The 13,083-nt window shown below is 38.8% G+C and overlaps 1 protein-coding gene across 3 annotated transcripts in view; it reads left to right on the top strand.

Moving 5' to 3' along the window:
* PPP1R9A (protein phosphatase 1 regulatory subunit 9A) overlaps nucleotides 1–13,083 on the top strand; it is a 782,694-nt gene that overhangs the window by 495,187 nt on the left and 274,424 nt on the right. Inside the window, exon 7 of one of the 3 annotated variants that reach the window (XM_086941937.1) lies at nucleotides 3,278–3,346. The exons of the other annotated variants lie outside the window; for them this stretch is intronic. Within the exon in view, the coding sequence (XP_086798063.1) occupies nucleotides 3,278–3,346 (69 nt within the window). The remainder of the gene's footprint in view (nucleotides 1–3,277; nucleotides 3,347–13,083) is intronic. 3 annotated transcript variants of the gene reach the window in all.

The raw sequence follows: 13,083 nt of genomic DNA, 5'->3' as shown, positions 1-13,083 counted from the left end.
TTAAGTTGCAGATAAAACGAATACTATAACATTTGTTGGCAGACCATCCTAGCCAGTCCACTGTGCAATCAGTTTGTGGCTCTCGTGCCACCTTGATTTTGCAGGTAGCTGAGGATTAGCAGTCAATTCTTAACATGAAGGTCAAATTAGGAGTTTGATTTGTAATACAGTAAAAGATTATTATCACAGTTGCAATGCAGAGATGAATGTTCAGCTGGGTATAAGTAATATATATATTATTATTATAGGTAAAAACTTTTAAAAAGTGCATAGGTAAAAAACAAAAATAATCCCTATGACTTTCTAGCTTCATCCCAAGCCAATAATCACTAAACTGCACTTTATATGTTGCAAAATGCTTTCAATGCTTTACTCTGGTAAAAGTATATTTAAGTGAATATGATTAAAAAGAACAGAAAAGACCAGGTAGGCCCACTGCAAGACTGTCTGGCAGGTCTCCCAGAGCTGGGCCTCCTACTCTGTTATTCCCAAAGTTATTAACTTGTTGCCCGAAAATGACTACATCAACAAAACTACTCCATTATGAGAATATTATTTGTATGCTCTATCTTCAGATCCTACAAAAAGAATGGCACTCATGTATGTGTATAACCTGAGCCCTGTCTTGCAGAGAAGGCTTGATGGGTTTGGTGAGACCTCAACCAAGCCTCTCTCAATGAGTCTCTGGCTGTCCTATTACTCCATTTACTCAAACTCTGATGAATGAGAATTTGGTCACTTATGCCCTAAATTTGCACTTTTGTCCACTCAGAGATGTTGTTGTCGATTGGGGTATGCCCCAATGTTTGTGATTAATCCCTGTTCAAAGACCATTGTATTTTGCTGTGACAAAGTTCAGCTTTGGCTTTGTACTGTCAGTGGCTCCCTTTGCTTTGGAAGTATACATCGACAGCACCTGTAATAATGTCTAACTTCTGGACGTTTTCCTGATGGGAGCGTGTATCAAACTTCTCCGATTCTAGACTTGGTAATGGTCCACTGATGAACTTTTCATTTAGATAATTCTCAGAAAGCTCTTGACATCCGTTAGGCATCCTGGCAGTTCCATCCTTAATACACTTGCTTCACTGTGTGTGCCCATGCAGAAGTGCTTTAGCAAATGCATCTTCCTATTAGTTCTGTGTCTGTGAATCATATACATTTGCTACCACCTTCCCATGCACTGTCTGCGGCTGTGTGGTCGCTTTCATCTGGAGATGAATTCAGAAATGACCCATTTCAAAATTTTGAGATTCAAATTTTCTGAAAACATCTATTTATATGTGCACATTATTGGAGTTTAGCTTTTCTCAAAAGGGGTTTTGCATTATGCATTTCTAATCTTTTTAATATTTCGTTTTTTGGTTTTCTTTGGCCAAATGCTATTGTTCGGCCTTGATATAAACCATCGATTTGCCTTTTCTCTTGTGGCATCTTATGTTTCCACTAGCCTCGTCCATTTTTCCTCCAGCCAGTAACCACTTGGTCATCTTTGATAAATCTCTTTCTTCCATTCTCTTCTTTTTGTACATCGCCTTCCACTGTTCTAAATGAACGCTTTAGTACCGGTAAAGGCATACCAACTATCACTATTTCGACTGGACATATTCTGGACCTCTACCTTTCTTTCTTTAGACTAGACTGTGATTCTTCTGTCTGAGCTGGGCTCTAGTCTAGCTCCCTGCTCTAGTCTCCCCAAGGTTGAATATGTCTCCTCTTTACACCCGCGTCTTTATCTAATCTGTCATCCCTTTTTATCCATTTGCACTTACTATCCATCCTTTTCCGCCCTCTTTTCTTCTTTCTCTATTTTACCTTTACGTTAATGTTCTCTATATATCTGTGTCCCTCATACATTCCTCTTCTCTAATATTCCTGCTGGCCTCCTTCAGTGTAACTTCCCATAGAACTGCCTAATTATCTTTGAAGTTCTCAAACTATTGAACCCTTTGCTCTGATCAGTCCTGGCCATTCAATCCTTTGCCATCTTCTATGCCCTTTTGAAAGTGATCTCCTTCATTCTGAGTCGTAGTGACTCCTACTAATAATACACAAGTTACTATAAGATTTTCATAGGGCTATTTTAAAAAAACTCTTTCTGCTAAACTAAAAAATCCATAGTGAGTTTGTATAGATCGCAAAATGACATCTTTATTATTATTATTATATTCTTATATAGCGCCAGATTCGACCCCCAAAGTGGTATCGCCGCACTTGCCTTGGGAACCCGTCCTGGCTTTTCCCTGTGAGATAGCCCCTACAGGGCATCCCCAAGGTGAAAGCCAGGCATCCCGCCGCGGGGGGCCGTTGTGGAGATTAAGCAAGCTTAATGCCCAGAGTTGCAGAGTGTGAACCCATGATTAGGTCAGGCACCGAAGCGAGAATTATCGAGTCCATGGACATTTGAGCTCAAGACCCTGCCGCGTTGGGGATTGAACCCTGGTACCGGGTCTGACCTCTGCTTCAGGGTCTGCCTGCTCTTACCAGTGAGCCACACTTCTCCATCTATAAAAGTACAGTGATATTTGACATTTTTCTGAATGACATTGTTTATACATTTCTTTGCATTATATCCTTTTTCACACAAATGTATCCTAGCAGAATAATTATCTTAAAAATAAATAGGATTGTTACATTTTCATGTCCTGATTTTTATTGTCCATTTCTCCTCGTCCTCTTCAAAAAATGTTTTGGAATTGCTCTACCTTATGTTTTTTAAGGACTTTTTCTCTATGTATGCGCAGCGTTTTGGTAAAGCGCTGCACTATTCAAATGAAGTGGATAGAAAATGAAAAATGCGGTATTCTAGCACAGAGTAGTGGAATTCCTCATGCTATAACTGTAAAATATCAAAGGTGCATAGATGTGATTGTAAGAGGAACTGGAGTCCTGGAACATTCCACTACCTTTTCAATTTCAATTTAAAGAGAACTTCACCTGAAAGCAAATTCTAATTTTAGTTGAAGTTTATGCTTACATTGAACGTAGATTAGCTGTATGGATTTGTAATACAATTGTTCTTGATTTACATTTCTTTCTTTACAAGAAAATATAAAGGATTTCTTGGAAGAGAAGGCAATCTCAATCACCTATTTATCATTAAACTAACCCTTTATTAATGAGTGAGGACTGTTACTATTCGTACTATTCCTTGCCATTTCGAAATTAAACTATACCCAGGGAAAAAGCATTGTATTTTGACTTGAATGCTTCAAAATATATGATTAGAACATTGTAAATATGATATATTATTCTTTTCGTTTGTTGACCTTTTTAGAACACTGAGCATGAATTTCGAGGAACTTCCTTCAACTTCAATAACAGTAACAACCGTTACATTACAGAGGTTTGTCGTTTGAAGCACCCATTTTCCTTCTGTATCTCTCTGATTCTTCAATAACACACTAACTCCCTTTGACCAATCATTAACCTGAATGGTTTGATCCTATTGATAGATATTTCTTATACTAAGCTACTGATTAGAGTGTGGTTTCTACAAATGAAATGGAGGCCTTTTATAAGCAACTTTGCTTTAGCAAATATTGCTTTTATTAACAAATATCTCAGCTAACCAATACTAAAAACATTTTTGATATCAGTGAAATGTGTATTTTGTCCTTCTCTGCGTAGAAAGGGGTGGTTAGAGTGTGAGCAAAAAATGATGGATAGGAAGGTGGCCCAGAGAAATTGACAGTGACTGAGACTTTTTGCAAGCACTCCACCATTCAGCTTAGAGCTTTCCGTGGTGCATTATTATCCTAAGAAAGGTGGTTTCCCAGATGTTGGTCTGGTGCCCACAGTGCCACAGAATCCTAGCTGCACCCTCTGACGATGCCCAAGTAGGGGGAACCTGATATGGAGTTACTTGTGTTCCCATAGAGAGGGCGCATGATGGGGCAGTTCGGGCTGGACTATTTTTATGGGAGAAGGATGAAGTCTGAATTGCGCACAGTGATCCCTCGAGTGACTGCCAAGGCCTGATGATTTTCACAAGATTTCCATCCATTATCTTTTTATTTTCCTCTTTGATCAGGGTGTGTCTTTATTTTTGTGTATGTTGCTATGGGTTAAATAGGCATAGTGTGTGAGATTGCAAGACTCTCATAGCAGCTTCATCAGAGAGCCCCTCTTGAGGTGGAACAAGTATAGCGATATTAGTGCTTCACTGACTGGTTGCTTCTTATAACTCATCAATTATGATTTAGGGTACTGACTGTTGGACATGGCCTTCTCTGCAGGGTCACCCTCAAATTCTTTGCCTTCACCTCTCCCCGTTTTCTGAAATCATTTTGTGTTGGTAATTAGCACTTTACCACTACTAACCAGTAATAAAGTGCTTGTACTCTGGCCCTGAAACATGGTAAAATTGGCCTACACCTGATTGGCACATTTAATTTACTTATAGGTCCCTGATATATAGTACTACATGTATGCAGTGTCTGTAAATTAAATGCTACTAGGGTTCTGCAGCACTCATTGTCCCCACCCACTAAAGAAGCCCTTTAAAACATGTCAACATGCCTGCTATTGCAGCCCATTTATGTAGTTTTAAACTGTCATTTCGACAAGCCAAATTAACCTTTTGCAGGACCTAAACTTTCATTTTCAATACATATAAGGCACTTTTAAGTTTTACAAGTCCTGGTAGTAAAAAACCTCCTAAATAATTTTTCAGTACTGAACGGCCTATCCCTTCAATTGGATAACATTCGATTGCCGTATTACATTTCATAAGTGCGAACCTTTGATTGAGAGCAGGGAGAAAAAACATATTTTGACTTAAATGGGTTGTAATTTAAAGCCCTCTTTAATGAGAAAGTGTGCTTTTAGATTAGAATTTTAAAAATGTGTCAGTTTTAGAAAGTTCGCATTTTCTTGCACCAAAAGTTACAAAGGCCTCCTAGGAGTTTTCAGCTGCCTGAGTCTATTGAAGACTCTCCGATTAAGATTGCATATGGGGCCCAGACAGTAAACAATAGGGGATTAAATGAGGGCAGAATGGCCCATCCTGCCAGTATGGTTGGGGCAGAGCTGTTCCCTGCCCCACTTACATTTCAAAGGTGTTGCCTCTAGCACACATAGTAACCTAACACTAGTGTTTTGTAACCCGAAACTTCTTTGTGCCTTGCCAGCCTTGGTAGGGAAGAGAAGAACCTCCCAGAACCAGATGTGGGGGTAGCCTAGAAAATTCCCCCACTTCAAAGGATGGTACTATGAGACTGTGTCCCCACCAAAGACATAAGGGCTGGAAAACTCCCTCTAATCCATTTCAGGGTATCTCCCTACTAAACTTTTGAACCCTTGTCACAGTCTTCCATTCTGATATTTACATTTTTATGCAAGGCAATGTGTGTGAAAACTGGATTTATTAAATAACATCCCTGCTCACTTGACCTGTAAACTAGGATTCTCACTTCTGGAAACCAATTGGAAGAATCTGGGTTAAAGAGTCCTAGAGCAGTCAGAAGGTACTAAGCCACAATTTCAACAACTGGAAATGTCCCAGCCTTGAAGCCTTGGTTGCTTTCTGGTCAGCCAATGCAGGAGCAGGATCGTTCAGTCACATTTGATAGGATTTGGTGCTCCAGAGCCCTGGGTAATGTTTCGCAAGCTTTTTGTAACCAGTAGTAGTCTGCAGAAGTCCAAGTCGACCCCTTTCCCACAGGGTCCACTTCCTACTCTGCTCTGTTGTGAGTGGAGAAACATGTGGCACTGGCTCTGGTGTCAGAGTTTATTAGAGTCCAAGATGTACAAGTCCAGATTTCTTCTTAAGATACGGGTTTATTGGTGAGTTGGTTCATCCATACTCTTCTGTGGCTCTTTTCTTTCAAAGGTGCTCCACCTGAAGCCTGTCATAATCACAGTGCACTAAGCAGGAGTGTGCTGAGGAAGAGTACAATGGTAGGTCTAGGTAGTACTGGGTAAAATAAATCTCTAACACATCTTCAGTATTCAGCTGAGGGTCTCCTCCATCTTGAGTGGACATCATCAGCCCAACCACCTGTGCCCCAGGAGGCTCCATCTGCTTTCAAAGCCTCCTCCTATCCTCCTATTGTGGGCATCTGCTCTCTGCCCATAGTGTCTGGCACCTTAAGACATAACTAAGTGGCGCCCTGACTGACCTTTACCACAGCTGCCACCTCAGGGTCTGGCAGCACTGTTCCAAGGATGACATCTTTGGGCACTGTGGGTTATAACCTACCATACCCTGAGCTTTAGGGTGTTTCTCTAACCTATTCTGGGAAATCTGAGGATTCCACCACCACTCTCCAATCTCCAAAGGGTCTATCACCAGGGCACTTTTTATCTTATTTTCTGTGGCTCCGCGGGCTAGCACTCACCATTCACTGCTTAAGAGAACTGTCCCTAATAGCTAACCTGTGTCTGCTTTATGCAGGGGTTTAAAAGTAGAGGTAGGGTGTTCCAGAGAGTTAAGAGCCCATGCATGCAAGTGTAAGGATAGTGACTAGCTACAGTTAAGTTATCAGAGAGAATTGTGATGATGTCTGTGCTGAAGAAAAGGAGGTGGAGGCATTCAAAATCTTGACAAAGGGTAAGGCACCCATGCCTAATATGATCCTATAGGAGGTATTCAAACAAGAAGTGGGCACCCGCCCAAAACTACTTTCTTCCCTCTGAGACTTCAAAGTGAACCCAATGCAGTCACTTGTGCCAGAGATTGGCCTGCTTTTCCTTTCTGCCTGTGTGATAGACATGCTGAGGCTTGTCAGACAGTGCATTCTATCACCCTATGTAGATTCCAACCCTACCCCTTCCTCTTCCAGTAGAAGGCTAATCCTACAAAATGAGCTTGATGTCTAGGGAGTATTTTTTAACTGCTCACGGGCCAGTAAAGTAATTAACATGGTCCCATGTCATTAGGGCTGGCTCAGGGAAACATAAATCATAATGCATCAAGGAACTCAGATAAATCAAATGAATATTTTATATATATTCAAGAATCAGGTAAGAGTCTAAAAATTCACTGTGGCTTTTCTGTTTTGACCCAATTCAAAACTGTATTTTATAAATACATACATATATACATTTATGCACTGCAAAATACATTTATGCACTGCAAACTTACACTTTAGTCAAAAAGAAAGGGACATTTCCATTTGGTTTCCCAATTAAATTAAATGGCCTGCACAGGTCATAACCAAATTATTCTGTGATCCATCTGCAACAGGGCTACCAGTGTGCAGACTTGGACTGAGTCAGATCTATCTTACTTGCTCAGCTTATGCGGGCCGCAGTGTACAATAATTTAATACGCTGACACTAGTGGTTATAGCTCAAAACCAATCCAACAGAAGCTTACAGTGGCTGAAACCACATTGAAATATCTCACTCATACCAGTGCTGCAGAAAACGGAGAGGTTGCAGATTGTAACCCATTGCCTCGCAGTTCTGTGATACTTTATGTATGTATGAGAACACGGTAGGGTGTTTAAATATCGATTACACTAATATCGATGTAAAAAATATAGTTGTATAAATATCGTTTACATAAATATCGACACCCTATACCTAAACAGGTAAGTACATAAATATCGACTCAAAAATATCGATGTAATAAATATAGATGTTAATATATATCGACTTTGTAAATTAATTATAATTACATTAAATAATTATTAAATATAAGTACTATTAACAAAATACTTTACATTACTTTAATATTTTAACTATTTTTAACTAATTAACTACACTTTTTCATTATAAACTTAATAATTGTGTACATATACATATATTTAACACATAAAATTATATAACAACAATGATACATACATTTATTTAAAATAATATAAATATTATTAGTTAAACCATTTCATAACGAAGGGGTAAAAAATACTATTCCCACTCCAAAGGATGCAACAGTAGGGAAAGCGCGTGATAGCGTAGGGGTAAAAATTACTATTCCAACTCCAGAGGGTGCAACAGTAGGGAAAGCGCTGGATAGCGTAGGGGTAAAAATTACTGTTCCCACTCCATATGGTGCAACAGTAGGGAAAGCATTGGATAGCGTAGGGGTAAAAATTACTATTCCCACTCCAAAGGGTGCAACAGTAGGGAAAGTGTTGGATAGCGTAGTGGTAAAAATTACTATTCCCACTCCAGAGGGTGCAACAGAAGGGAAAGCGTTGGATAGCGTTGGGGTAAAAATTACTATTCCCACTCCAAAGGGTGCAACAGTATGGAAAGCGCTGGATAGCGTAGGGGTAAAAATTACTATTCCCACTCAAGAGGGTGCAACAGTAGGGAAAGCGTTGGATAGCGTAGGGGTAATAATTACTATTCCCACTCCAAAGGGTGCAACAGCAGGGAAAGGGCTGGATAGCGTAGGGGTAAAAATTACTATTCCCACTCCAGAGGGTGCAACAGTAGGGAAAGCGTTGGATAGCGTTGGGGTAAAAATTACTATTCCCACTCCAAAGGGTGCAACAGTATGGAAAGCGCTGCATAGCGTAGGGGTAAAAATTACTATTCCCACTCCAGAGGGTGCAACAGTAGGGAAAGCATTGGATAGTGTAGGGGTAAAAATTACTATTCCCACTCCAAAGGGTGTAACAGTATGGAAAGCGATGGATAGCGTAGGGGTAAAAATTACTATTCCCACTCCAGAGGGTGCAACAGTAGGGAAAGCGTTGGATAGCGTAGGGGTAAAAATTACTATTCCCACTCCAGAGGGTGCAACAGTAGGGAAAGCGTTGGATAGCGTAGGGGTAATAATTACTATTCCCACTCCAGAGGGTGCAACAGTAGGGAAAGCGCTGGATAGCGTAGGGGTAAAACTTACTATTCCCACTCCAGAGGGTGCAACAGTAGGGAAAGCGTTGGATAGCGTAGGGGTAAAAATTACTATTCCCACTCCAAAGGGTGCAACAGTAGGGAAAGCGTTGGATAGCGTAGGGGTAAAAATTACTATTCCCACTCCAGAGGGTGCAACAGTAGGGAAAGCGCTGGATAGCGTAGGGGTAATAATTACTATTCCCACTCCAGAGGGTGCAACAGTAGGGAAAACGCAAGAACTCAAAAAAAAAATACACCGTCTGTCAAATTTAGTATTACATTTAATTTAGTTTATAAACTTATTTAAAATATACATTAAAATATATTATTATTAACAAACACCTACACACCTAAAAATAATTATTCATTTACATTAAATATTTTCTAATTAATTATTGATTAGTATTGTATTTTCAAATTATGTACATAAATAATTATTTTTCAGCTTTCACACCATGTACACTTATAAACACCACTACACAAACTACAAATTATTTATTGGTTTAAAAATAAAAATGTATTTAATTATAATTAAATAATCATTAATTAATTAATTATTCAATTAAAATGTAATTACTTCACTACATTTTCTATTAAATATTGAAGTACACACACCTAAAAATAATTAAATACTTAACATAATTAATTACCATAGTTAATTATCAATTAACCAATTTAAAATAATTAACTAATAATTATTAAATATTTTTTATTAATTTAAAATTTTAATTAATCAATTATTTAATTATATTTAAATTACTTCCCACCCTATTCCCCTATAAACCCACAACCCGCTACGGAACTTTTAACACTAAATTCCACATAAAATACATTATTCACTAATAAAATGCTACAAAATATACTATTTTAATTAACAATACTCATTAAAAACACTAAATTACTTATAATTATTTAATTAACGATATTTTTGTAAACTATGTTTTTGTAAACGATATTTATTACTACTATATTATTGTTATCGATATTTCTTACCTGTCTGTCGATATTCTTGTCAAACTATATTTTTGACATCGATATTTCTTCATGTCGATATTTCTGCGGCGATATTTATGTAAGGCGATATTTTCCCGGCGATATTCCCGCTCTGCACCTGAGAACACACCCTAAAAATAAAATGTCCTATATTCATTGCCAGACATGCACCAAAGAATTAATCATAACACATTTTAATGTAGTTATTCATATTTTACTTATGCTGTTAATAAGCCTTTTGAATATCCGGTGTTACTACTACGTAATGTAATTGTACTCATTACCAAAGAAAACATTAAAATAATAGCTTTCAACTCATGTAGTGACATATGTATAGTTAATTAAACACCTAGGGTCCGATTCACAAAAGTAATCTGAGGCAAAATCCTAACTTTCTGACTTTCGGTATTTACAGAAGGCATTTATGAATACTAAAGTTAAGATTTTGTCTCAGTTAATCCATTTCAGGGTATCTCCCTACTAAACTTTTGAACCCTTGTCACAGTCTTCCATTCTGATATTTACATTTTTATGCAAGGCAATGTGTGTGAAAACTGGATTTATTAAATAACATCCCTGCTCACTTGACCTGTAAACTAGGATTCTCACTTCTGGAAACCAATTGGAAGAATCTGGGTTAAAGAGTCCTAGAGCAGTCAGAAGGTACTAAGCCACAATTTCAACAACTGGAAATGTCCCAGCCTTGAAGCCTTGGTTGCTTTCTGGTCAGCCAATGCAGGAGCAGGATCGTTCAGTCACATTTGATAGGATTTGGTGCTCCAGAGCCCTGGGTAATGTTTCGCAAGCTTTTTGTAACCAGTAGTAGTCTGCAGAAGTCCAAGTGGACCCCTTTCCCACAGGGTCCACTTCCTACTCTGCTCTGTTGTGAGTGGAGAAACATGTGGCACTGGCTCTGGTGTCAGAGTTTATTAGAGTCCAAGATGTACAAGTCCAGATTTCTTCTTAAGATACGGGTTCATTGGTGAGTTGGTTCATCCATACTCTTCTGTGGCTCTTTTCTTTCAAAGGTGCTCCACCTGAAGCCTGTCATAATCACAGTGCACTAAGCAGGAGTGTGCTGAGGAAGAGTACAATGGTAGGTCTAGGTAGTACTGGGTAAAATAAATCTCTAACACATCTTCAGTATTCAGCTGAGGGTCTCCTCCATCTTGAGTGGACATCATCAGCCCAACCACCTGTGCCCCAGGAGGCTCCATCTGCTTTCAAAGCCTCCTCCTATCCTCCTATTGTGGGCATCTGCTCTCTGCCCATAGTGTCTGGCACCTTAAGACATAACTAAGTGGCGCCCTGACTGACCTTTACCACAGCTGCCACCTCAGGGTCTGGCAGCACTGTTCCAAGGATGACATCTTTGGGCACTGTGGGTTATAACCTACCATACCCTGAGCTTTAGGGTGTTTCTCTAACCTATTCTGGGAAATCTGAGGATTCCACCACCACTCTCCAATCTCCAAAGGGTCTATCACCAGGGCACTTTTTATCTTATTTTCTGTGGCTCCGGGGGCTAGCACTCACCATTCACTGCTTAAGAGAACTGTCCCTAATAGCTAACCTGTGTCTGCTTTATGCAGGGGTTTAAAAGTAGAGGTAGGGTGTTCCAGAGAGTTAAGAGCCCATGCATGCAAGTGTAAGGATAGTGACTAGCTACAGTTAAGTTATCAGAGAGAATTGTGATGATGTCTGTGCTGAAGAAAAGGAGGTGGAGGCATTCAAAATCTTGACAAAGGGTAAGGCACCCATGCCTAATATGATCCTATAGGAGGTATTCAAACAAGAAGTGGGCACCCGCCCAAAACTACTTTCTTCCCTCTGAGACTTCAAAGTGAACCCAATGCAGTCACTTGTGCCAGAGATTGGCCTGCTTTTCCTTTCTGCCTGTGTGATAGACATGCTGAGGCTTGTCAGACAGTGCATTCTATCACCCTATGTAGATTCCAACCCTACCCCTTCCTCTTCCAGTAGAAGGCTAATCCTACAAAATGAGCTTGATGTCTAGGGAGTATTTTTTAACTGCTCACGGGCCAGTAAAGTAATTAACATGGTCCCATGTCATTAGGGCTGGCTCAGGGAAACATAAATCATAATGCATCAAGGAACTCAGATAAATCAAATGAATATTTTATATATATTCAAGAATCAGGTAAGAGTCTAAAAATTCACTGTGGCTTTTCTGTTTTGACCCAATTCAAAACTGTATTTTATAAATACATACATATATACATTTATGCACTGCAAAATACATTTATGCACTGCAAACTTACACTTTAGTCAAAAAGAAAGGGACATTTCCATTTGGTTTCCCAATTAAATTAAATGGCCTGCACAGGTCATAACCAAATTATTCTGTGATCCATCTGCAACAGGGCTACCAGTGTGCAGACTTGGACTGAGTCAGATCTATCTTACTTGCTCAGCTTATGCGGGCCGCAGTGTACAATAATTTAATACGCTGACACTAGTGGTTATAGCTCAAAACCAATCCAACAGAAGCTTACAGTGGCTGAAACCACATTGAAATATCTCACTCATACCAGTGCTGCAGAAAACGGAGAGGTTGCAGATTGTAACCCATTGCCTCGCAGTTCTGTGATACTTTATGTATGTATGAGAACACGGTAGGGTGTTTAAATATCGATTACACTAATATCGATGTAAAAAATATAGTTGTATAAATATCGTTTACATAAATATCGACACCCTATACCTAAACAGGTAAGTACATAAATATCGACTCAAAAATATCGATGTAATAAATATAGATGTTAAAAATATCGACTTTGTAAATTAATTATAATTACATTAAATAATTATTAAATATAAGTACTATTAACAAAATACTTTACATTACTTTAATATTTTAACTATTTTTAACTAATTAACTACACTTTTTCATTATAAACTTAATAATTGTGTACATATACATATATTTAACACATAAAATTATATAACAACAATAATACATACATTTATTTAAAATAATATAAATATTATTAGTTAAACCATTTCATAACGAAGGGGTAAAAAATACTATTCCCACTCCAAAGGATGCAACAGTAGGGAAAGCGCGTGATAGCGTAGGGGTAAAAATTACTATTCCAACTCCAGAGGGTGCAACAGTAGGGAAAGCGCTGGATAGCGTAGGGGTAAAAACTACTATTCCCACTCCATATGGTGCAACAGTAGGGAAAGCATTGGATAGCGTAGGGGTAAAAATTACTATTCCCACTCCAAAGGGTGCAACAGTAGGGAAAGCGTTGGATAGCGTAGTGGTAAAAA

The sequence above is a fragment of the Lissotriton vulgaris genome, chromosome 10 (assembly GCF_964263255.1).
Source record: "Lissotriton vulgaris chromosome 10, aLisVul1.2, whole genome shotgun sequence".
Classification (NCBI taxonomy): domain Eukaryota; kingdom Metazoa; phylum Chordata; class Amphibia; order Caudata; family Salamandridae; genus Lissotriton; species Lissotriton vulgaris.
The sequence above is the reverse complement of the archived record's forward strand: the minus strand, read 5'-3'. Positions and strand labels throughout refer to the sequence as shown.